Source organism: Apodemus sylvaticus, chromosome 5, assembly GCF_947179515.1.
Source record: "Apodemus sylvaticus chromosome 5, mApoSyl1.1, whole genome shotgun sequence".
In the NCBI taxonomy this organism is placed as follows: Eukaryota; Metazoa; Chordata; class Mammalia; order Rodentia; family Muridae; genus Apodemus; species Apodemus sylvaticus.
Window position 1 is genome coordinate 32,555,009 of NC_067476.1, and position 26,033 is coordinate 32,581,041.

At 44.1% G+C, this 26,033-nt stretch overlaps 1 protein-coding gene across 2 annotated transcripts in view; it reads right to left on the minus strand.

The window, feature by feature from the left end:
- The window catches only part of Cacnb4 (calcium voltage-gated channel auxiliary subunit beta 4), a 251,703-nt gene extending 233,659 nt beyond the window's left edge, over nucleotides 1-18,044 (minus strand). Inside the window, exons 1-2 of one of the 2 annotated variants that reach the window (XM_052182477.1) lie at nucleotides 17,985-18,044; nucleotides 17,456-17,539 (exon numbers count right to left, since the gene is read on the minus strand). In XM_052182477.1, the coding sequence (XP_052038437.1) occupies nucleotides 17,456-17,539; nucleotides 17,985-18,044 (144 nt within the window). Of the gene's footprint in view, nucleotides 1-17,455; nucleotides 17,540-17,739; nucleotides 17,749-17,984 lie in introns of those variants that run through there. The other variant, XM_052182479.1, reaches the window with a different exon arrangement.
- Between the last annotated feature and the right edge of the window lie 7,989 nt (nucleotides 18,045-26,033).

The following is a 26,033-nucleotide window of genomic DNA, read 5'->3' on the forward strand; positions in this document are numbered from 1 at the left end:
ACATTTTTCATACATTATATTTTGATCATGCTTCTCCTCCCCCAACTCCTCTCAGATCCTCCCCTTTTCCCTTCCCACCCAACATTATATTCTCTCTCTCTCTCTCTCTCTCTCTCTCTCTCTCTCAGAACTACAAAACTAACAAAACCCCCACAAAACAAAAAAACAAAACAAGCAAGCAAAAGATCAATAAGACAAAAAAAATGCCAAAACAAAAGTAAACACACACACATACACACACACACACACACACACAAAACAAGACAAAACCAAACCAAAAAACCAAACATGGAATTTGTATTATGTTGGCCAACTACTCTTGGGCCTGGGGGCCTGCCCTGGAGTGTGGTTGATATACCTAGAGAGTGAAGAAAACTGATTTTTCTCATTGTCAGTAGGTTTCAGTTGCAAATAGTTTCTTGGTTAGGGGTGAGACCCAGTGTCCACTCTCCCCTATTAGACTTGGGACTCCATATGGCTTGATCCTGTGCAGGTCTTGTGCATGCTGTCAGAGTCTCTCTGAGTTCGTATGGGCATCAGTAAAACAGAGAATTGACTTAGGGAATAATGAAAAAAGACTGAAAATATTAGAAGAGAGAACAGTCGCTCAAGCTGGAAACGAAAATGCAGGAGAGATGAATTTTTGCAACAGAGTGAATAGAAGGACCATTCAGCTTCATCAATCCACCATGATCACAAAGTTCTATGAGAACCACCATTTAGGGCAGATTCTCTACAACATATGTAAATTCTCCATTCATCTACATCTGTGATTTTCACAGAGTCCTTGAGTTCCTTGACGATGTCTCTAGAATTGCTGCAGACAGCATTAAAAAGAAACCACATAAGGCCCCCACCCCATCAACACATCTCAAAATATGCTGATTAGCAAGGATGACATCTGTGATTGCCTTTGAAGATTTCTATGCTAAAACCACACTACTGTGATGAGGCAGAGGCTGCCTAGCCGGACCCAACATTTATTCTCTCTTTCCTTCCCGAAATAGATCTGTTCCAATTTTCAGCCTTCCGGTGGAAACTTAAAAACCACATTTCTCAGCCTGCTTTGAAGGCAAGGTAGTGTCGTGACAAAGTTCATATAGATGAGTAAGCAATATATTTGGAAAATATTCCAATGAGGACTGACAGAACTGAGGAAGTGAAATAAACAGCACAGTAGTTTCATTCATGTAATATATATATCACTTCTGGCCATCTCTTTTAAAAATGGAGTCCTTTATTCTTTGTTTTCCCTTTTGAGTTACCTGGAAATAGAGACAGTAATAGTCACACTGCCATACTGGACCTAAATAGAATCCAAATACTAGAAGGGTAGAACCATCCACAAGTATGTCCCTGAACCACCACTGTCTTGTAGTGCCACCACGCTTAACTGCCCGCCTGCCTACGAAACGTTAAGTGAAGAAACACGAAACAGATTAGTGTTTCCTCTGGTTTCCATGCTACAGCATCTAGCATCTCCCTAAAGATGCCAAGAGTCAGCCCATGATCTTCATTTCACACAGTCTCTCCTCTGCAGCTAAAGAGATCTTCCAAATGGTAGTCACTCTAGTGGAGAGAAAACAAAGCACTGACCCCTGGCTAATCCAGGGGGTAGAGCAAGTGAAAAATAACCCTAGGATGTGGCTTTGAAAAAGCACTTACAATTGCAGCATCACCTAGCCTATCTTGACTAACAAGTCCTGATTGGAAAGAGCCACTCAGAAGTCTCCCTTCCCCTGGATTACCTCAGACTGGCAAGTTCCATTTATAACTTGGAAGTTTTGGAAAATATTGGTATCCCATGCCCACTCCTAGAAACCCTGACTTAATTAGGCTGAGCTATGGTCCAGGCATAAGGATATTTATGTCTATCTGATGATTATAATGGGCAGCTACTTTAGGAATCATAGATGTTGTGACCCATGCAGAATTGTTCCTACATAGTTGCTTTTATGGATAATAGCATGCTAGCTTCCATCTTCATGGAAAGATTTATGAAAGGAGTCTGGGGTCATCACAGAGTTTAATTACTTAGAGTATAATTTACCATCTTATACAGAGTTCTCGCTAGTTTCAGAATAGGGAATACTAACACTTTTTCTAAACAGTTATGTTTTCACCCTTGGACATTTCAAATCTTACAACTGAACTGACCTATAAAGGTCACGGTCAAGCCAGTAAAAAGATATGGTCACTGTACAATCTGTGTGTTCAACATACCATCTTATCTGTGTTTTCTCTTTCAGTTTGTAGCATTGACTTGTGATACTACACAAGATTATTTAGATCACTTCCAGACTAAGGCAGTATTAAATCCATTTTTGTAGGAACATGTGCTGGTGACTAGAAGAGAGGTAGGGCAATACAGCGTGCCAGCTTCCTAACCATACGAAGCTATTGAGCCACTACAACAAATACCACTGACTTTATCTCTCACTATCCTGGAGGCAGGAAAGTTCAAATTAAAGGTTCTGGCAGATTCTCTTCTGACTGAAGCATCTTTATCTGGTCCTCTTGCTAAATCCTCTCAAGCCAAAGAGTCGGAAGGCTAGTCTCTTTCTTACAAAGGCTGTACCAAATTACTCTCTGAAGGTTAATTTGTTCAAATGACACCAAACTGTCCAGAGACAGTAATACCTATGAGTCTTTGAAGACAAAATCATTCCAACCAAAATACCAAGGCAATTTGAAAATGCATGATGTCATTCCAGAAATACCTGCTAGCGTCTACTCATTAAATAGTTAATGTCACTTAAAAATAGAATCCCTGCCTCATTTACTGGAAGACAGGCAAACCTGCTGAGCTATACATGCAAACCCCTGAGAAATGAATGACATGAAGCCAAGTTGATCCAGAAAGCCATGCCGTGTCTTCAAGTGACAAGAACCCAACCTTGCAGTTCCTCTCACCTTCAGCTCCGCTCCAATATGGCGGCTCCCGCTGCTCCTTATTACCGATTTAGAGCTCCATTAGTTACTTGCTCTTGCTGGGGCTGTGATCATCGTAATAGCAGAAGCCACACTTCTCCTCAGCAGATTTCCTCTTAATAGCTTCCAGGATGCATCTCTGAGAACCATCTCACATTTCACAAATACTTCATCCTGACAGCCCGTTCTATTCTTTGCACATCCTTCCATGCATATGCTTGAAAGTTATAAATTCCAGCTCCATCTCAAATTATCTTTCTGCCTATGATTCTCTCTGTGACACCCCTCTGCTACATTATGACAGAATGTCCTCACTTAAGGTTCTCAAGACACTGAAAAACCCTGGTTTTTAGTCTCTCCAGGGAAGTGACACAGACTCTCTACAAAAGTCGATGTTGGGCTTACGTTTGCATGTACTGAGAACTCTGAATTAAGGGAGACTGGAAAAACGCAGAAGCAAAGTCTCTCACTTTATCACCAAAACTCCTCTTTCCCACATTAGGCCACAGAATTCAACACTTCTCTCATCTAGTGCAAGCTCTAGAAGAAGTTGCTCTCTCCCTCATTCCAAACTGGTTCAACCCCAAACCCAGAAGAAAGGATGCTACACAGAGAAGCTAAGAAGAACACACATCACATTGGCTGGTTTCCCATCAAGTCTATCACAGCAGATCATGCCTTTTGGTCTAGGGGCAACCCCATACACCTGCCCATTTTTCATCAAACGGAAGTATATAAATGGCTTTTCATGAGCCTCTGGGCCTTATTTCTGAAGACTCCCATGTCACATATAATTTAGAAAAAAGGAACCAAACTTTTATGACCCTACACTATTGAATAACCATTTTTTTTTTACCCAAAATGAATGAGTTGATCACTATCTGTGGCCACAGACAAAGTCCTCTAGCAACCACGGTTTGATGGAAACCTGGGAACCTTAGAAATGACCTAGTCAAACCTTCACCCTCATTGTACAGAAAGAAAAACAGAGGCCCAAGAAATGTTCATTCAAGTAGCCACTGCAGTGCCAGTCTTTGGGTGGGATCCCAGAAGTTCACTGCTTAGTCAGCTATTGGACATGTCACACAGTTCTTTCATTAAAACAGTCAGTTCCAACAGATATCCCAGCCCCCAATTACCTACAAAGTCCTATTAAAAATGGATTTGCTACCAAGGCAGTAACAGTGGTAGCACACCCAGGTGGATAAATACACCTTAACAACATTAAACTATCTATAAACATTTAATGTTTTATTTAAGAATGTTTATTTATATTTTGCTCAATTCAAATGACCCTTAATCATGCAATATCCTAGGGAAGGACGCACAAAGAACTTCCCCATCTCTTGCCTGAGTCTGGCATACGCTTGGTGAGCTGGTCCTCCCCACACTACGCTAGATCTAGACCAGCCTCAGCCTCATCAACAGGAGTAACCAATTACTACCTGAAGGCCATGTCACTGCCACAGTGTAGCACCTGAGAGTTGACTCTGGCCAATGAGATTCAAATAAAGTGTGACCAGTGTGAGCGCCAAGGGGCTCTGGAAATGGACCTAGAGGAAAAACAGATACAAACTTCCTCTCTTTTAGTATTCTTCAGGAACTACTACATGATAGGATTGTGGACAAATGAGAAATCTCACAGTTCCTGCTGCCACCAGGACAGGGAATAGCATTTGAAATGTAAATAAAGAAAATATCCAATAGTAGCCCAATCACAAAGGAATACACATGGAATGCAATCTCTGATAAGTGGATATTAATTAGCCCAGAAGCTCTGAATACCCAAGACACAATTAGCATAACAAATGACTCCCATGAAGAAGAAAGGAGAGGGCCCTGATCCAGGAAAGGCTTGATCCAGCATTGGAGGGGAATACCAGGACAGAGTAAAAGGAGGGAGGTGATTGGAGAATGGGTGGAGAGAAGAAGGTTTATGGGACATATGGGGAGGGGGGAACCAGGAAAGGGGAAATCATTTGGAATGTAAACAAAGAATATAGAAAATTAAAAAAAAAAAGAAAAGAAAGAGAAAATATCCAATAAAAAAAGGAAAAAAAAAACCCAAAACAAACAAAGAAACAAAAAATTAAAAACCCTCCGGAGAGCTGAGCAGTGGTGGTGCATGCCTTTAATCCTAGCATTCAGGAGGCAGAGGCAAGTGTGTTCCAGACCAGCATGGTCTCCAGAGTGTAGTTCCAGGGCAGCTGGGGCTACACAGAGAAACCCTGTCCAGAAAAAAACAAAATAAAGCAAACAAACAAAAAACCTATGTTTTTTTATATAGAACTTAAATCAGCAATCATACTTGGAAGTGTGACATTTGTTGAACATGTATACTAACATAGAAATAAACTCACAAATAATACCTACTTAGGATGCAGATTTGACACTTTAGAATAAAGATAGCGTGTGATTTGCTTTTCAATTTACATAAAAAGAGAGAAGCTTTGTATTACATTGAAGGATGTGATGACCATAACACATGAAGATCTTAGCACTCACCAGCACAGCCCTTAACATAAGGACCCAATAAATCAAGCATCTCCCCAAACTAAAGCACCCTCAAGCTCTCTGAAATTAGCAAAGACCGTGCACAGCTGACCTATTTCTCTCCCATACAACTGCGCAAGAATTGACTTCTGTCCCTCAGGGAAGGACTGAGATATTACTGAACAGTACCTACCACACAGAGAGTGCAGTTCTGCACACCCAGTAATTCCCATAAACCCTGCGCTTAGCTCTGGACTCAGGCACACTGCATTCTTTCTGATTATATTTCTCAAGAAAGGAGGAAATATCTTAATTACCAAATATACATTATTATTTTTAAAAAGTAGATAAAATATAAGAATTTCAAATTACAAGTACTCAACGTGTTTCTAGTATTAAAAATTATTGAAAACATAGTAGTAATTTTTATCTCTCTGACATTTTTCTTTCCTTCTGTGGACAACATCCTGTTATATAAAACTCTCCTGGAGCTGGAGAGATGGTTCCGTGATTAAGAGCACTGCCTGTTCTTCCAGAGGACCTGGGTTCAATTCTCAGTAGCCATATGGCTCCTAACCATTTGCAATCCCAATCCCAGGGAACCAGTGCCACCTTCTGGCCTTCATAGGCACTGCACACACGTGGTGCACACAGGTGGTACACAGACAAATGTGCAGGCAAAACACCCATACACTATAAAAAACAAATTTTAAATGTTTCCTGATGACATGCTGGGTTTAGTGGTCTGATTTCCATGAAATAAAACAGTTCTGCCAAAGCAAACAAACAAAACAAAAAACAAATGCTCATCAATGAGACCTGAGAACACAGCTCTAAATAAATGCAAGGGTTCCCCATCCCACCTGACAAGGTTCACTGAAAGGCAAGTCCATTTCCAATGAGAAGTCAGTACTGCACACTGATGCCAGGGCTGGGTGCCACCAAGCCCTGGAGCAAGGAACAAATCCGTAGAGGCAGTTCCAAAAGAACATACATTATTGTATGATTCAATTTACATAAAATAGAGCAGACGAATATACAACGTTGCTTAGTTGCTACCTAGGTTACAGAGAGTTAAGGAAAAGGATGTGCGTGAGTGGTAATGGTGATAAAATTGTGGAGGTAATGAGAATAGATTGCCCTCCCCATTCTTATCACACACAAACACACACACACCACACACACGCGCACACACACATACACACACACCACACACTACACACACATGCACACACACCACACACACACACATACACACACATACCACACACCACACCACACACACACACACACACACACACACACACACACACCACATACAAAAGCATTGACCGTATCCACTAAGGAGTACAGGCATTTACCCACTTGTTTGATCCTGAACCTTAATAAGCATCTGAACAGTTAACAACAGTAGCAGACCATTTAAAATGATGGTGGGATGATGAATTATTGTACACGAGGGACTGTGTATTTCCACTGTTTTCTGTGTATTAAAAAAGAAATGACTAAAAATTCCACAAGAAGTTTGAGAAAGGCATCATTTCCAGGCACCGTCCGTGCTGTGTGAGTTCACCACTTCTGGTGACTCTGACGGCCCAGGGGGGAAAATAGGCATATTCTTTTCAAGTTTATGTTTATATAAAATTTCCTCTCAAAAACAAAAACCGCAACAGCAATTAAGCTGCCAGCCAGAAGGAAGATACATCTACCAACAGGGAAGAAGAGAAAGTAAGACATAAAGGAGACACCATTTGTCATCCAAATAGTTAGTAAGATGATCTGCAAGATTCCGCAGCTGTTAAGCAATTTTTACAGCTCCTATCTAATTAATGCTTTCAGTAGTACCCCGATACACATACTGAATATCATCCCCTCAGATTCAAGTAATTACTTCCGTTCTATTTATGTGTGCAATAATCAAGTTATGTTAAAGAAATAGGAAAATTTCCAGAGGACCTCATTTACTCTAATAAAAATGAGAGCTACCATCAAGGAATTCCAATGTGCTATTTCTGTTCAAGCCAAGCGTTGATAATGCTTTAGTGTGCTCTATTCGGGCCACAGGTTGCCACAGCACACAGCTTGTTGTTATTGTTACTTAAAAGCAATAAAATTTGTTGTTATTGTTACTTAAAAGCAATAAAATTGAATTTATAGTGTAGCTTTTTTAATGGATACAAGCCTTGACATTTCTGGTCTGCTATGGTATGGAAGCTATATTGTAGTTGGTCTGCTAAGGTTGGGATACCGGTCCCCTGAAGGTTCCAGTGTTGAGGCTTGGTCCCCAGGGTGGCACTACGTGGAACCCATGAGAAGCTCATAGGATTCCTTTCTCTTCTTGCTTGTGGAATCTGAGGCAAGCTGTTTATCTTGACACCACAGGTTCCCACCATGATATGGGAGCTTTGACATTGGCCTCAAAACAACAGATCCACGTGGCCATGGTCTGTGTGTAACTCCTGAAACCACAGGCCAAAGTAAGTCTTTTCTCTTTGTTGATGCACAGGATCAAACCTAGAGCCTTGCAGATGCTAGGGAAAGTCCTCTACCCCTGAGCTCCTAGACCCATCTCTCCTTAGAAATTCATTATCTCTGGTTTTAGTGTCAGTGACAAGAAGCCAACACAGATCCTACCTCCCCCCAAGATTCCCTGACTCCCCAGGCCCCCATAGTTAAAACCTTGTGAACTAAACTCTTGATGAGCTTTTGTGAGAACTTCTAATCTTCAAGAATGAAGGACATGAAACTCTGCTTCACTGTGCTCTGCGTCCATGAAGGATGATTGTGTACATACAACTGAGGAGATAGGACGATGTTTGAACCAGGATGTTCATCTGGGGCTAACAGCATGACTCTTCTTAGGGCTTGGAGGTTTAAATACTTCCTAATATGGAGAGTCGTTTAAGAATCTGCAAGTGACAGACATATTTGCATAACAGTCCTGGTTCAGTAATCCAAAGAGTCCAGAGTCTCAGATGGGCCAGGTACACCTACTTAAGGGCCAGCTCAGAGGACTGGGAGTTCTGAGGTCTATGCCCCTTCTCAGCGCATGCACTTGGGCTGGGCAGAAAGCACTGGCAAAGGACAAACCAGCAGAGGTTACACTATTCCAAAATCCTTGAAAGCAGACCAGGGAGAGTGCTACCAACTGAAATGTGGGCTGCATGCCCCATCCCCAAGCACCAGTGGGCATCTCCTAGCCTCCAGTGAGCCTCAAGCTGCCCACCTGCTTCTGAGTCTGAGGTTTGAAAAGTAAACCCAGAAAGGGCAAACTCTAAGGAAGGCAAGCTTGGAAGACCTGTTGCCCTGGCTAGGAGACTGTGCTAGATCTGCATGGCAGAGACAGATCTCCTGAATTAGGAGACAGGGGTGGAGATCTTCTACAACTAGCTACCCAGTGATTTGACTAAACAACATTCTCCTCTGCTCAGCCCTTGTTTTTAATCCCCTGAGGGAGGGGTAGCATACCCAGGGGACAGTAGGGGACAACTGGCGGAGCCATGATCAGGTGGGAGAACAGACGCAAAGCCCTTCATTTTTAGCCTAGCTTTCTACACAGTTTTCTTTAGTGTCCTAGGGAGAATAACACTGGAATGAGAGCTTATTTTGTATGTCAACAAAAATCTTATCATTCTAAACTGAAAGACACATAGTCGTTTATTCTGCAGAAATAGAATTCAGGGCACATGTGTTAAGAACATAGAAAAAGAAAGGGTGGGGGTGGGGGGACTTAGAGCTCAGCAAACCAGTGGATAACGGATCAGCTGCCCAGTCACTAGATTTTCCAGCCACGGTTTTCACGAATTCACTTCCATACAAAGCAGGGTTTGCCAGGAGAGAAGCCGATATCTTTCCTGCTTTGTCAGATTGCAGTTTGGGAAGCTCTACCCTACAGAACGGTCTCAAAGGAAGTGTGAACACTTTCTTAAAGTTCACTGCAACTGGACTGTACTATTTAGGAAGCAAGACCCACTTACAGCACAAAGAAGGGAAAAAAAAAACCCTTCTACCTTTGTTGATGAAAATACTTCTTTACTGCCTGCTGTGCTGTAGCTAAAATATAAAAAGGGTTTACAGCTCCTCCCATCCTCACCCAAGGCCCAGGCCTATAGGATGCTTCCCAGACTCCCAGACCAGCTGGATCCTACCTGGCCACCTGAAGGGAAGAGGGAGAGAGTAGTTATTTCTCTTCCTTTTCTCTACCCCAAGTGGCTGCTCTGACAGAGGCAGCATCTCCTTGTGACTCTTGCTTCTACCAGTTAGATTCCTCTGGGTTCAGCTCCTGACAGTTTCCTCCATAGCTTTCTCAAGCAACAGTAATGGTGGCTGGCAGCTGAAGAAATGACTGAGTTGTTATGAGCGCCAGTTATTCTTGCATAGGACCTGGATTCCTTCCCAGCACCCGCATAGCTCACAACCACATGTAACTTCTATTCCAGGGCATCCGATTCCCTCTTCTGACCTCCTCGGGTACTGGGAGCATGGTACGTAGGCATGCATATAGACAAAACACCTATACTGATAAATTAAAATGAAATAAAAGTAATTTTAAAAAGCTATCATTAGTTCATGCTGTAACTAATTTCTGAACCCGGTTTCTGATCTCTCTCATTATCTGTTTAAACATGTTCCTATATTCAAGTCCATGGGAGACAGGAGGAAATACAAGTAATTTTGATAGGGTAATAAGACAGGCAATGGCTCATATATTATCTGAGTGCTTACTAGTTAAGTAAACAGACAAATAAACTTTGTGAACTGCGAACACACAAGCAAAAAGGGCCATCCATGATAGAATTAGTAAGAAACCCAGGCTCCAGCCCCTCCCAACGATGCTTTGTTCTTCTAAGCATTTATTCAGAGTGAGGTCACTTCTAGAATCAGAGCCAGACCTATAATCAAGGCACTGAGGAGGCTGAGACAGGAGGGTGTGTATCCCATACCAGCGTGAGCTACATAACAATTCTCTGTTTCAAAAGTAAAATAACTAAATAAACTCATGAAATCAGTGAGGTTTAAAACGGAACAAACCCCATATGCCCTTTCATGAAGCCACAATCTGTATCCATCTTTATCCCAGGGTTAGAGTGTGCTGTGGAGAAAATAAGAGAACCAAGGCTCCACCTCTCAGCTCCACCTCTAGCAGGGTGACCTTTCCGTCCTACGCCGGTCCTATGTTCTAGTTATCTGGAAGAAAGTGGAAGGTTTTACCTCTGCAATCTCTTCCTGTTCTAAAACTGTGTGATTCCGAGTGTATGGATAAATTTGGCATATCTACATGCCTCTAGGCATATGATTATTCTTAGAGCTGTGCACAAACCAGATACCTTCTGTTGATGAATTCACATTTCATCAGAGAAATGTGTCTGTAACCAGTACCCAAATTATAACCCAAAGAATTTCTCTGCCAACTTGTTTTATTATAGTATCAACTCAGAATCTGCATGTGTTTTCCATCTCTAAATACAATGTGGGTTCATTGAATCATTGTAAGGATCATCTGATTCGCATACCTTAAAAAAACCACAAGGTTTCCACAGACAGCTGCAGCTCCTGTGTTCTGTCCCACAAGCTCTTATTCCTAAATGTGATGTCATTATCTTATTCTGTGACTTACCTTTTCACTTCAGTGTACTTTGAATATATGTTTAAATGTACTTTCATGCCATCCCTGCTTCTTAATGGCTAAATAGTCTTCTAGAAATATGTCATTATTTAATCACTTACTATTTACTGAAAAAATATTTTTTTCAGTAAATATATACATATCGCTTTCAGAGTCTCGGTGCAAAATAATGCTTGTTGTGAGGATTTAGTGGATACTTTTCATTATGTCTATGGAGCCTTTTTCTGTTTTGTTTGTTTGTTCTGATTTTTGGTTTTTTGTTGTTTTGTTTTAGATCTAATTCTCACTTCATTATTCAACCTGGCTCCAAACTCTGAAGCTCAAGAGGTTTCCCTGCTTCAGTCTCTTCAGTAGCTTGGGTTTCAGGTACACATCACCTCCACACCAAGCTCCCTCTATCCTTAAATGACAGCATGCTTAAAATTCATCAAACAGGACCACTGAGGTGGCTCAGCAGATAAGAAAGGGCTTGCCACGAGAGTCCAACGGCCAGAGTTCAAACCCCAGAAACCCCATCAAAAAAGAAGAAGAAGAGCTCCACTAGGCTGTCCCTTGACCTCCACAAATCCACCAAGGCACACGTGCACATTCACACACGTGTGGACATACGTGCAAATGATAATTTTTAAGTAAAATTGATCAAATACCTTTTTATACGCATGGGACATTTATCCTTTATTTTGTCAAGTAAATCAAATAATTTTAATTTGTAATATAATATTAATGCTGAGTGTAGTTTGGTTTTTCCCATTTTTTTTTTACACCCCTGGAAGTCGACCTTTACACTACATCAAAAATACTCTCAGGGGCTGGAGAGATAGCTCGGCCATTAAGGCCGCTTCCTCCTGCTTCAGAGGGTCAGGGTTGGGTTCCCAACATCCAAATCAGGAGACTCCCAATTGCCTGTAGTTCCAGCCTCGGGGATCTGATGCCGTCTAGCCTCTGAAGGACCTTGCATGCACATGGTGTACACACAGGCAAGTAGGCACACTAACATTCATATACATTTTAGAACATGAGCAAAGACTCTCAGCCAGCAAGATGGCTCAGTGAAAAATGCATTTGCTGCCAAGCCTCATGACCTGAGTTCAAGCCCCGGGGCCCCACATGGTAGAGGAAAGGACTGATTCCTTCAAATTGCTCTCTGAACTCCGCATGTGTGCTGAGACATGTGCACCTAAGAGCACGCCATACTAAATATATATATTTTTTAAGTTTGAAGGGCTTTGTTGGTTTGTTTGTTTTTGTTTAGATACCCTCTTGGGGATGCAGAACTGGATGGATGGTGAACCTTCCTAGCTAATGGCAAGTTAATTCCCAGGTCCATTGAGGGACCCTGTTGCAAAATGCAAGTTAGACGGCTCCTGGAAAACAGTGCTTAAAGGTCACTGCTGGCTACACACACACACACACACACACACACACACACACACACACACGCACACATGCACACATGCACACACTCAAACTCACACACACACACACACACACACACACACACACACACAGAAATACTTTCCCTTTTCTCTCCTTGAAATGGGATTGGTTCTTAAGCCTAGTTTATCTTATGCAATACAAAAGAAGTGATATATTTCGTTTGAGACTGAAGTCTAGGGCAGCTGCAGATGCCCTCTTTGCTCTTTGGGGTGGTCCAGCTTAGACTACAGCTACCATATCACCAAAAGGTCCAAACAGTCGTGAACACCACAGATGGAGGAAAACCAAGAGTCCTGCCAAAAGCCCCAGCAGAGCTCTCAGCCGGTAGCCTGCACCAACTGCCAACCACATGTGCGAGGCTATTTTGGACCTCCCCACCATCCCTGTGCCCACATAACATCACATAAGCAGAAGCTGTCTGGTCAGTGCTCAGAAAGAAATTGTTTTAAGCTAAGATAATTTGGAGGTAGGTTTGTTAGGGAGCCATTTCTTTTGTGCAACAAAAATTCATCCCCAAACCCATCTCTTCCTTCGTTCAGAAGGGCCAGAACGGCAAATGGATGAGGCTCGATGCCAAGAGGTAAAGGTAAAAGCAAAGTGCAGACCTTCCCTCGCTCTCCCGATACTCAAGTCGCTCAGTGGGTAAACAGTAAAAGATATGTGGGTTTGGACGTCCATCCTGAACTGCAATGGAGAGGCACTACTAAAAAATGAGCACAAGTACTTTGCTCTAGAAGTACCTACTTAGAAAAATGACCTAATCAGGAGTTTAAGAAAAGAAATAAGACTAAATTCTTAAGCCAAGGTGAGAGAATTATAACTTGGAGGCTAGCCTGTGCTACAGCCCAGAGACATCATTAAAAACAAAAAGAATCAAAAAAAATAAAAAAACTCCACAAAATCTTAACTCTTGGATGTTGAGGGATATTAAGAGTTAACAGGCAAAGAGAAAAAATAATGCACCCCATCTAAGTGCTCGGCATGTGTAAAGGGTCTGTGGCAGGAGGATGGTGCACTTAAGCTCTGAATCCAGACATAAAAGATTAGAGCTGGGGATGATGCTGTTCCAGGGTAGAGGCCACACCCTAGAAAGGGATTCATAAAAGTCGCTCAATAAGAAGAAAGCTCACCAACTCTCCATCAGATTTTCTTTTCAAACCCAAGTAGGAAGAGGACTAACGTAATACTCCGCCATTCATGACAAAAATGCTTCGAGACCCTGGCGCTGGGATCCTCAGTGCACACAGTCCCTGATTGCTGTGTGTGCCTGCTGTAACTGTCCCTGGACTGTTTGTAACCCATCAGTCTCCATGACTCAATGATAAAATCTTTGAGTCCAAGATCTAAACCTCTTCACTCTTCTCTTACAGTGTCTAACATGGAGCTGGATGCAAGGCAAACGCCAAGATGTGAGCACAAATACATGTTCTATCCACAAACAGCCTATCAGAGACCTCCTGAGGAAAAACATGGCCACACTGAGAAAGCCATCCCCATGACAGTAGCATTCACTGGAAGTTCATCTTGTGTGTGGCGAGAAGATGCCATCAGACTGTATACACTTTGGAGGATCGTGGTTAAGCCATTTTGAATCACCTCTACCTTTCTCTCCTTTCAATAGCAAATCATTTCGTCTTCTTAACTTTCCCCAAAGATGTCATGTAGTGGCTCTCTGGATTCATTCCAAACCCTCCTCTCTCCCAAACTGTAGGAGCCAGCAATCTAGCAGACAGAGGAAGTAGCAAAGCCTTGCCTGGGTGGAACTTGGAGGAATGGTAAAGCCTCCCCTCAGTCCAAGGCAGAGTGTTGAGTAGCAATTGACCCGTGTATGTAGGAACTATTAGTCACAGCTTGCTCTGACTGGTGTTTACAGCCTGCGACTGCCTCCCTACAGAAACCTCTGAAGACCTCCTCCTTGTGCCAAACAATGAGTAGTCTGACAGGTGCCCTCTATCAGGTGAGCAGAGTTCACCCCATCTACATGTGTCCCTGTCATTTCCTCGATGTCTGTCATTCCTTCATTCCCAGTCAGGTTTCCAGAACCAAGCCGTGTAGGACCGAGCAACCTCTCTTTCTCAACAGCCTTGTTTTGAGACCACTTTCCTTGTGTACATAGACACACAAAGGCAGCAAAACATAATGCCAGGTCCAAGAACTAAAACTGTTCTCATTATTAAACTTGTAACTGGCCCTCTGACCTTTGAGCAGTCTCCCACAGCTAATGCAACATATGGAATATTTTTCATGAAAGATTTTCCTCCATTAAGTGATAGGGCTGAGAAATGAGCAATTTTTTTTTTTTTTTTTGGATTTGGTTTTTTTTCAAGACAGGGTTTCTTTGTGTAGCCCTGGCTGTCCTGGAACTCACTCTGTAGACCAGGCTGGCCTCAAACTCAGAAATCAGCCTGCCTCTGCCTCCGAGAGAGCTGGGATTACAGGGGCGAGAGCAACTTTATTTTTATGGATGTAATTGTTTGAACATAAAGGATCCCTCAAAGAGTCCTAGGTTGAAGGCTTGGTTCCCAGTGCAGCACGTTCGAGGGCTCTAATCTAGTTAGTGGATTAATCCATTGATGAGCTCATAGCCGATTGGGCTTTTGAAGGTGGTGGAAACTGTAGGAGGTGTGGCCTAGCTGGAAGACGTAGATGTTTGGGGTCATGCCCTTGAAGGGTTTATTTTATCTCCAAGCCTTTCTGCCCCGGCTGCCCTGCAGTCACAGCCCCCCACCCCCACTCCGCCACGATTCTGCCTCATTACAGGTGCAGTCAAGTGACCACAGGCTGAAATCTTGGAAGTCAGGAAGTAAAAATAAGTCTTTTCTCCTTTAGGTTGATTTTCTCAGTGTTTTATCTCAACAATGGAAAACTGACTAATCCAATTGGTCTCTTCACTTTCTCCTGTAGTAAAGCAAAATAAATATGAAACAACACCAGGAAATTCCATCACTTCTAGTATCGAGATTTTAAAAGCCGGAAATATGGCAAATGTGCTTGGCCACCAGCTAACTGACAACTTGAGCTCAGTTCCCTCAGCTCACAAGGTAGAAGGAGGGAAGTGACTCTGTAAGTTGTCCTCTGACCTCCACAAACACACAGTCCTGACACACACACACACCCACAGTCAATCAATTAAGATAATTTTAATCCCAGCACTTGGGAAGAAGAGGCAATACCCATTTTCTCCCTCAAAACAGATATTGTTTCTATACCAAAATTAAGAACATTGTTACAATTAGTTCCTGAATTTGGACCATTTTATGAAATCAGTATGTCCACTTTCAAAAATATTTGTGGACTATATTTATTCTCAAACCCACCACTGGTCCAAATAACTCCCAAAATTACCTTTGTAATATTTTTTCCATTAAGCCTACACACAGCAGCCCACTCTACTACATTGTGTGTGTGTGTGTGTGTGTGTGTGTGTGTGTGTGTGTGTGTGTGTGTAGTTTCAATCATATACAGATTAGGAAATTAGGAGAAATATTAGAAAAGATATTGTTTTGTTTGGGCTCAGAGTGTAAAGTAGTTCAGTAATAGTGTAAACTCAAAAGTATTAGTCAAACAACTCACAGAATGCACTACTGTATAATTAGTAGTTCCAAGAATCTGCAATAAGAAAGCACTACCAAAAATAAGCATCTACAAAATAAACATAAAGAACTCAGAGTTGCATAACTCGAAAAATATTTTAAGCTGAGCAATGGCTTCCCCTAATCAAATACACAAATAACCCCAGCTCTGCAAAGACTGTACAGTGTTCTTTCAAAATGAATGCAGAATCCAATGTGCTTAAATACTGCACATGCTTAGAGCACACCACACCGAGTTACAGTATAATAGCCATAATTTCTATTTCTGCAGAAAGTACAAATGTTCGTGGAAATATTACCCAAATATGCTTTATAGACCTTTTAAGCACTGTCAGAGTCCAATTTTGGGTCTAAATCGTGTTCTACTTTGAAAATAATGTTTAAACTAATTAGAAAAAAAAAAAAAAAACCAACACCGCGGCTGCCATAGCAAGTTAGAATCACAGGACACCACGTTCTGGGTGACCTAGAGAGAATAGTATTTCTCAAGGTCGCTCCAGCAGTCCAGGGCAGAACCTGGGATAAAAGCTTCTTTAGGGCAATGACCAAAGTCTCCCTAAGTCACCTGGAAAAAGCACACTCGAGAAAAAGATCAAGGTGGGGCACTTCTGCATTCTTTCTCCAGCATGCAGAGGCTCCGGAGGATTTATTGGCAGCACTGGGTAGTCCAAAACCAGAGGGTCGATCTCCTTCCTCAAGGTGACAGGCACCAGAGGACTGAGCATTGCTAGCGACCTGCGGTTCGAACTACTTGTCTCTGGCCACGAGGAAAACCACGGGAAAGGCAGCGCGAGGTTCAGCCAGACCCTGGGAACAGCGCCCGAGCTGTCTTATTTAGGTCTCACTAGACCGCTGTCCCCATCAGTCCGTGATTACGCGAAATCGAAGAAGCGGTGCCAAAATGAGACTAAACTTTTCTGTTCTAAGTGTCTTTCTTTTGGCCAGAACTCAAGAGAACTCTCTCAAAAATGTGTAAGTATTCAAAATAGGACAAAGATCGGAGAAATCCTCTAACTCTCGCAGCGCTTCAAATCAGGTCGCTCACGTCCCTCCGTGCCACGAAGGTGGGCCAGGAACACTTCTTAGCTCTTAAATTAAGTGTCCCAGACCAATGTCCCCCTTTCCTCTCCAACGCAAGTACACAAAAACAAACTAACTTCCCGGAGCGACAGAGAGATGTAGGGATGCCAACACTAGGTAGCCAGGGAACCAGGAGAGGGACGGAGTTGGAAGCAGAGGTAGGGGCGGCTAGACCCCAGGACAGGGCAGCAGGGAGCAGAGGGACAAGGACCGAGCCCCGAGCGGCAGCGGCGCGGACCAGACTCGCGCTCCAAGGCAGGGGACCGCGCTGGGTGCGGGCTCCCGGACCTCCTACCTGTCTGAGGATGAAGCTGGTGGAAGTGGTGCTGCCATCGGATCTTTTCAACCTGCTCCTCCGGGTCGTGGTGCCTCGGGCCACCTGAACTCGACATACCGGGGCCACAAAGAAGCCAGTGAGGACCGAAGCGCTGAGCCGAGCGAGCGGTCATCCGGGGCTGGAGTCCTCCTTGGGAACCGCGCCCCGGGGACCTCCCCCCAACCCCTCGCCCTAGTCTCTCCCGCGCCTCCCAGTGCCCACCCCCAACCCCTACCCCGAGCTGGGTGGTCCCGAGCACCCACCACATCCATTAACAAAGCGTCGCGGGTGCGGGGTCTGAGTCCCCGGCATCGGCGACAGGAGGCTGCGGACACTGGAAGCCCAAGCGCTGAGCAAGGGAGCAGGGCTAGGAGGAGGGGAGGAGGAGGAGGAGGGGGAGGAGCGGGCGGGAGGCGCGGAGGAGGGAGCGGCAGCTCGGGACCAGCGCCCCGCACTCGCGGTACCAAGGCGGGGCGCGGGGCGGCGCGGGTGGAGGAGGGGGCGGTACCTGCGAGCTGGGGGAGTGCGGCCCGTCCGCCGCCCCGTTCTTGGCGTAGGAGGACGACATGGTTCAGAGGCGCCGCATGGCCCTCGCGGAGCGGTGGGCGGAGGGCGCGGGCCGGTGCGGGCGGAGGGGGAGGCAGGACTTCCCTACCGGGCTCCTGGCCCCGCGCCGGCTCGCCGGCCGCCTGCCCGCACTTCGCCGAGCGCCGCACCTTAAAGGGGCCGAAGCGCTTCCCTCCCCTCAGCGCCCTCCGCAAGGTACAGGCGAGGGGGGCTTCTCGCTTGTCGCCTCCCCGAGCCTCGGGGAGAAGTGCTCTCCCACCCGGCGAGCGCTCCTCAGCACAGCTTTCCAGAGGATGGAGGGAGGGGAGAATCGGAGATGGGGGTGGGAGGATTAAAATAGTCTGCACAGTTTAAAATGAGACAAAGGTGGCACGGTTCATGAATCAGGACTTGGGGAGGGAAGCTGGTGCAGTGTTGCAGGGAGTGGGCAGAGCGGAACGTGTGTGTGTGTGTGTGTGTGTGTGTGTGTGTGTGTGTGTCCGTCACAGCAATCAAATTTGAAAAGGACAGGACTCCTTCCTCGACTTTCCACATCATCCCACATCCCACGGTGGTAAGTTGCAGGGCTTGTGTGTGTGTGCTTTTTATTAGTGGGTTTTTTTTGTTTTTGGTTGTTGTTGTTGTTGTTGTTTGGGCATCTACCCTCGGAGATGCAAGTTACACACACCTAGGCAGGCGTGGGAGAGCCTGCCAGCCAGAGTCTGACTGGAGATGCAGCCCCACCGGAGACCAGTGTGTCCTAAGGAGTTTTGAAGGTCACGTCAAACCTGCTAAAAAGCAGGAGTTGGCCACGTGCCTCCCATTTGTATAGCTGTTTCCAGGAGAAGAAACGCATCCTGAAGCAGTACACAGCCTAGCTTTCCCGCTGCAGACACATGTTGTGGTGTGAGATCAAATTCAAAGCAAGAGGATCCTAGAAGGAAGAAGTCTGAAGTAATAAAAAGAGGGGGGAAATATGTGAATTCAAGAAAATAAGTTCTAACTATAGTTACAGCGGCAGAGATGCATAGTTAAAATAGACATAAAAATCACTAAATCAGCACCCTACGGTCTAGTATTTTATTTATTCAAACAAGTGCCATGTTTATTTTCCCATTACACACTTTCTTTATAGACCCGTCCCTTCTCTTCATCTAAACTTTGGGTTCTAAAATGTCTTTCCTCCAGGCTCGCTCTCTGTGTCGCATGTGCGCATACACACACTACACACACACACACACACACACACACACAAACACACGTAAACACCACAAGAACAGTCCATCTACACACAGGCAAAGCAATTTCTCCAAACCCACTTTCCTCAACTTAACTGTTTTCTGAGGGAAAGTCCAAATTCGGTGATCTGAAAACAAGGCTTCTGGCTTGCCTTGGACACGCCCACACCCCAAACTCCTCCCTCCAAATTGATTCTCTTTGCAACCCCAGCGGGCAGGCAGGCACGTTTACTGCCCTTCCCTGACTGGCACTTCAGCCTCATAGCTCTGGAGTACGACCTTGGCATCTGCCCTCCACACCGTCCAGACACCACCTAGCATCCTGCAACCCTACTCGCCTCACTCTTCCTCCACAGAGATCCTCCCTGACCCTTGTGGCCCTGGGTTGTCCTGTGCCTGAAAAACTGGAGCGCTTATTCTCTAGATATTTGGCACAGGCTATCTTAGTATATTAAGTCTTGCTTTTGTGAAAATCCAATTTCCAAAATAGCTCTGTATCTGTGTAATTTATGTGTAGTAGAAGCCCCTATGAAGTTTACGGGTAAGGATCCATCCATCTGCCAATGTAGACACCCCTCACCACCAGCACCCCCATAAGTTGCTGTCATCTCAATCTGGTCTTAGCTTGGAACCCTTTTCTTTGTTGACGCTTCATCAATACACACAGACTAAATGGTTGTGTCGGCTCTGGCTTCTCGTTGTCCAGTTTCGCTGACTGAGTAATGAAAGCAGAATCCACACCAGGAAGACTGCACGAATTGTTCTATGCATCTGCCTCTCAACCAGAGCAGTGGGAATTACGAATACACCTCTAGCGATGGGCCTAACAGGCTCACCAAGAGGCAAAAGATGTCTGAGAAAATCTACAGAACCCCAGAAAGAAAAGTCTGAGAGTCTGTGGTGTTCCAGCCAAGCTCCCTGAATCCTCCCTTTCCGATCACTGAGGAGAACTCCACCCTACACAGGTAAAGTCAGAAACACAGGACTCCCCCTCCTCTTAAGCTCCCAGTTGTATGTGTGTGTGTGTGTGTGTGTGTACTTTCTTTTGTTGTTGTTGTTGTTATTGTTGTTGTTGTTTGTTTTTTTCGAGACAGGGTTTCTCTGTGTAGCCCTGGCTGTCCTGGAACTCACTCTGTAGACCAGGCTGGCCTTGAACTCAGAAATCCGCCTGCCTCTGCCTCCCAAGTGCTGGGATTACAGGCGTCCACCACCACGCCCGACTTTTTTATGTCTTTTTTTTTGGGGGGGGTACTTCCCTGGGAAAGATACTGCAGTTCTCCCCCAGCTATCTGCTGTTAAAACTAAGTTCTGAGTGAGCATGGGAGGGTAGTCCAGGCTGACTTCAGATAGCCCCGTTCATGTGATAGAGGCTTCATGTTGCACACAGCCCCGTTGAGAGTGCAGGGGTCCTGATGCAACTTGGTTTTGACTCATGAAGAGGCAAGCTATCCTCTTCTAAAATAATGCCACCGTGGTGGTTTAGGTAAGACCAACCCAACAGGCTCACATACTTGAATTTTGGTTCCTACTTAGTGGAACCGTTTGGAAAGGATTAGGAGGCGTGGCTTTGTTGGAGGAGGCGTGTCACTGAGGGTGGGCTTTCAAATTTCAGAAGCCCACAAAAGGTCAACTGTTGTTGGTTCTCTTTCTGTCTGAAACTTTTCCATCAGATGTGAGTGCTTGGCTACTGCTTTAGCACCCATGGGTGCCACCATGAACCTCACCATGACGGTCATGGGCTAACCCTCTGAAAATGTAAGCAGGCCTTAAGTGCTGTATTTTATAAGTTGCCCTTTTTTTAAGTTAACTATTTTATAAGTTTTAATAAGTATCCTCACAGCAATATCCTCACAGCAATAGAATATTAACTAAGACAGTCAGAGAGAATATATCATTGTTCCCTAGCACCAGGAAAGAATAAAGGTGGAGTCTTATTGCTCACAGTATGGGGAAAAGGGGGGGGGGACCCAAGATGGATCAGAAATCTAAATGAAAGAGCTAAAAATGTAAAAACAATAAAACTGAACAGTCGAGAGCTGGAGAGATGGCTGAAAGATTAAAAGCACTGACTGCTCTTCCGAAGGTCCTGAGTTCAAATACCAGCAACCACATGGTGGCTCACAATCATCTGATGCCCTCTTCTGCAGTGTCTGAAGACAGCTACAGTGTACTCACATATAATAAATAAATAAATATTTTTTAAAAAGACTGAACAGTAAATCTCCACGATCTTGGATCTAGGGATGGATTCTTAAACAGGACATCAAAGCACATGACAAAAGAAAAACAAACACTCTGGACTTCATCTAAATTAAAGATGGTTCAGTGGTTAAGAGCACTGGATGCTCTTCCAGAGGACCCTGGTTCAGTTCCCAGCTTACAGCTGTCTGCAACTCTAGTTACTGGGGATCCAACACTCCCACACCGAGATTCATGCAGGCAAAATACCAGTGCACGTAAAATAAAAATAAATTATCTACCAGTGGTCAAAAACCATGTAAAAAGTGTCTACTAACAACCACCATGAAAGTGCAACTCAAAACTATGATGAGCTTCAAACAATGTTTTTAAAATGAGTGCTGAAATTTAATTACACCTGAACAGGATTAACAGATTGGACCTTTAAGAGATAATCTTGCCACAAGGGCTCCACCCTTAGAGTGGGATTGGTGCCATTATAACAGTTACTTTTGACTGTGGGATGGCAACCCCATCCGTCTACTTGATGTCGTTCTACTGAAAGTAGACTCTACAAGTTCCTGTCTGAAAACACTGCAGGGACAAAAATGGCGAAGAGCCTGAGGGAAAGGAGGTCCAGTGACAGGCCCAAATTGGGAGCCAGCTCAAGGGGAGGTCCTAAGGCCTGACACTATTACTGATGCTATGGTGTACTTATTAAATAGGAGCCTACCATGACTTCCCTCCAAAAGGCCCAACAAGCAGCTGAAAGGGTCAAATGCAGATGTTTACACCCAACCAATGAACAGAAGCAGGTGACCCCTGCGGTTGAATTAGGGAAAAGCTGGTAGAAACCAGCAGTCTCAACTAACCTGGACTCCCTGAGATAGCTCAGACACCAAGCCACCAACCAGGCAGCATTCACCAGCTGATATGAGGCCCCCAACACATATACAGCAGAAGACTGCTGGGTCTTGATGCAGTCAGAGAAGTGCACCTAACCCTATAAAGACCTGGGGCTCCAGGAAGGACTGGGAGGGAGATAAAGACTGGACTGTAAAAAAAAGATTAAAGAATTAAAAAAAAAAAAAGTTACTTTTGCTCCTATTTGCTGTATCTTGTCCTTCCTGCCTTCAGCTATGTGGTGACACAGAAGGCCTTCACTAGGTGGTAGCACATTCCCCTTCGACATTCCATCTCTAGAACTATGCAAAAATCAATTATCTCCCATTATGCATCATCTAGTCTCATACATTCTGTAATGAGACACAATGTGAGACAGCTACTACCTCACACCGACGAGAATACCTACCATCATATTAGGCAAGGAGCTGGAGAGATGGCTCAGTGGTTAAGAGCACTCATTGCTCTTACAGAGGTCTTAAGTTCAGTTCCCAGCACCCACATGGTGGCTAATACCCACCTGGAACTCTAGTCCCAGGAGATCCAATGCTATGTCTGGCCTCCACCATACTGCATGCATACGGTGAACAAGAGACACACATGCTGGCAAAACACCTATACCTATAAAATTTGAAATCCTTTAAAAATATTATGCAGAGTGAAAGAAACTATTCATAAAAGGTCATGGATTAGTAAGACTCCCTTTCTCTGAAATGTCCAGAATAAACAAATCTTTAGACACAGGAAATAGATTAGAGATCGCTTGGGATGGGAGAGGCTCAAGAAATAATAACCACAAGGTTATCGGGTGCCTTTTTTGTTGTTGTTGTTTGTGTATGTATAGTATATGTGGTGTGTGTACAGGTAGGTAGGTGCACGTGGAAGCCTGCTTGGGATGTCTTCCTCAGACATTCTCTACCATCTACTGAGGCAATCTCTTGCTGCACCTAAAGATCACCGACTGAGTCAGCTAGTTAGTTAGAAATCCTGACCCAGAAATCCTGCCTCTGACTCCTGAGCACTGCTTTTAGATGGGTGCTAGGGAACTGATGCTTGTCTCATGCTTGTCCAGGAAGTTCTTTCTTCACTAAGCCTGGCGTCCAAGGGCTTTGGTGTTCAGATGGACTGAGAGTGATAAAGATGAGTGTAGTAATTACTGTAGACATGTACACACACTGAAAACCACTGAATTATCTGGGCACCGTGGCATGTTCGGGAAGGGAAAGCAAGACAATTACTTGAGCATATGGCTTTGAGAGCAGCCTGGGCACCACAGGCTTGGTCTTGAACAAAGCAAAACACAAAGCCCTGAATTGCATTCTTTAAGTGGCTAAGTTGCAAAGTATGTGGATTCTGTGACAGTTAAGTTGTTATTCTTAATATTTTTGGATCTTAAAAAAATAACTCAAAATTTATGACAGAGCTAAGAGCAAATAGAAGACAAAAACAATAGATGGTGGAGACCATCTAGCACAAAATATACCTGCTCTGGGTTTGACGTGGTTTTTAGATACACTAGTCAAAAGCATGACTGATCCAAGGACGTTAAGGAAAACTAATTTGGGGGCTAAATTTGAATTAAAACCTTCTGCTCGGTGATGGACTGTAGGTTTTGTTTAAAATTCAATTAATATCCTGAAAGCATTTTATCAAGCCTTTGAGAATTCCACACACCGTGTTTTGATCGTGTTCAGAGCTCCTCAGCTCCTTCCAGATCAATGGCTTCCCTTTCCTGACTCACCCCACGCTTCCTCTTTCTTTTTCTTTTAAAGCCTAAGAGTTCAATTCATGCTCATAGGAATGGGGTTTGAAACTTATTGACCTACAACAAGGAGCAACACCCTTAAACGAAACTCGCTTTCTGTCCAGTCAGGTGTCAGTCGCCCACAGCCCTGCCGCCAGGGCTGGGGTTGCATGCTCATTCCCCCACTCTAGGCTGGGATTCTGATTAGCTTGATCTAGCATGGGTCTTGTGCATGCTGTCACACTGGCTAAGGTATGAAGCTAGTGTAGGGACTAGGCAATGCAATCTTCCAAACTACCTTCACAATATTTCTTTGACTCTTATTTTTAAAACTAAAATCTTAGAGTTGCAAAAGAATTTAGCAACTCATTTAGAACGAAATCCACGGTTAGCAAATTAGGAGCCTGAGATAAAGAAAATGAATTACTCTGAGCGAGGGCAGGCTATACCATCTGCTTTCTTTATCAGGACACCGAATTCTGTGGGAGCACACTGTCTGCTATAAACACTTTCTTCATAAACTTCCCGTGTCTCTTCATTGATGTATTTTCCAAAGTGCTTCCTGGAGCCAAAGTATATTCAAGGTACTTTAAAAAAAAAATCATAAGGGGCTAGAGATGGCTCTGCAGTTAAGAGAACTGGCTGCTCTTCCAGAGGACCTAGGTTTAATTTCCAGCTCCTACATGTCAGATCACAACTGTTTGTAATTCCAGTTTCAGAGGATCCAACATCCTCACACAGGCATGCATGCAGGCAAAACACCAATGCACATAAAATTAAAACATAAATTATTTAAAATAAAACAAATAACAAAGTGGTTTATAGGACAAAGCCCAGAATAAGAAATTGTGGGTTTTTTATTTTGTCCAGGGGGCATGCACTTAGAACATTGTTTTGCTATGATCTGGATCTGAAATGTCCCAGACAGGCTCATGCTTAACATGGTAACCCATGTTAAACACTTGGGTTCCAGCTATCAGTCCTGCTTGGGGATCAGTAGAACTTTTTTGGATCTAGAACCTAAGTATCTAGGGCCCACCTAAGGGTGGGCACAAGTCAGTAGGGGTGGACCCTTGAGGGTTATAGGCTACTCCCCAATTTAGGTCTGTCTCTGTTTCCTGATTCATCAGCTATACCCAGCTGTGCTGCAAGCTCCCTCCACCACACATGGAGTCCAGCTTGATGAAAATACCTTAAACCCTGAGGCCAAACAGAATTCTTTCTCCTGTAAACCGTCCTGCCCAGTAAGATTAGAGAGAAAATGCCCAGGCAGAAAAGTGGGTTTGTGGCTGCAATAGCCTTGACCATGTGATCTGCAGGAAGAATAAGGAAGAATTTAGAGTGACTCAGTGGGTCATTCTGTGAGTGAGAAGGAAGCAGCTGAGTGTGGACAGGGCTGCTGAGCCGGCTCAGCAGGTAACAGTGCAGCATACTGTGCTCTCCTGGATTAGCCTTTTACATTTACCACCAAATCCTGTGTAAATGTTCTGAACCTTTGCCGTTCTTTCTTTTAGTCAGGCACAGAATAGGGTCTGACACCACATAGCCCAAGCTGACCTCAAATGCAGTGCAATCCTCCTGCCTCAGCCTCCAAATTCTGGGATTATAAGGTGTGAAACACCATACCCAGAATTTCCCCCATTCTTTCTTCCTCAAGAATTTCTCTAAGATTATTCTCGATCCAATGCTTTGATCCACATACTGAGATTCGGTTTAAAAAGCTATGGATATTCAGAATATTAAAGATTATTGTCATGAAAAATTATATTTTTCTTTGAAGCTTTCTGTATATTTCATTGGCAGATCTTAGTGTACAAAATACTTCTTTCTGATGTTTACCTGTACAGGTATTTTGGTCATATTCACCCTCCTGCCAGAATGTTCTTTTACACCCTCTTCCTTTCTGTTGCCCAACTTCTTAGGCTTAAGAATCTTGCCAATATGAAAA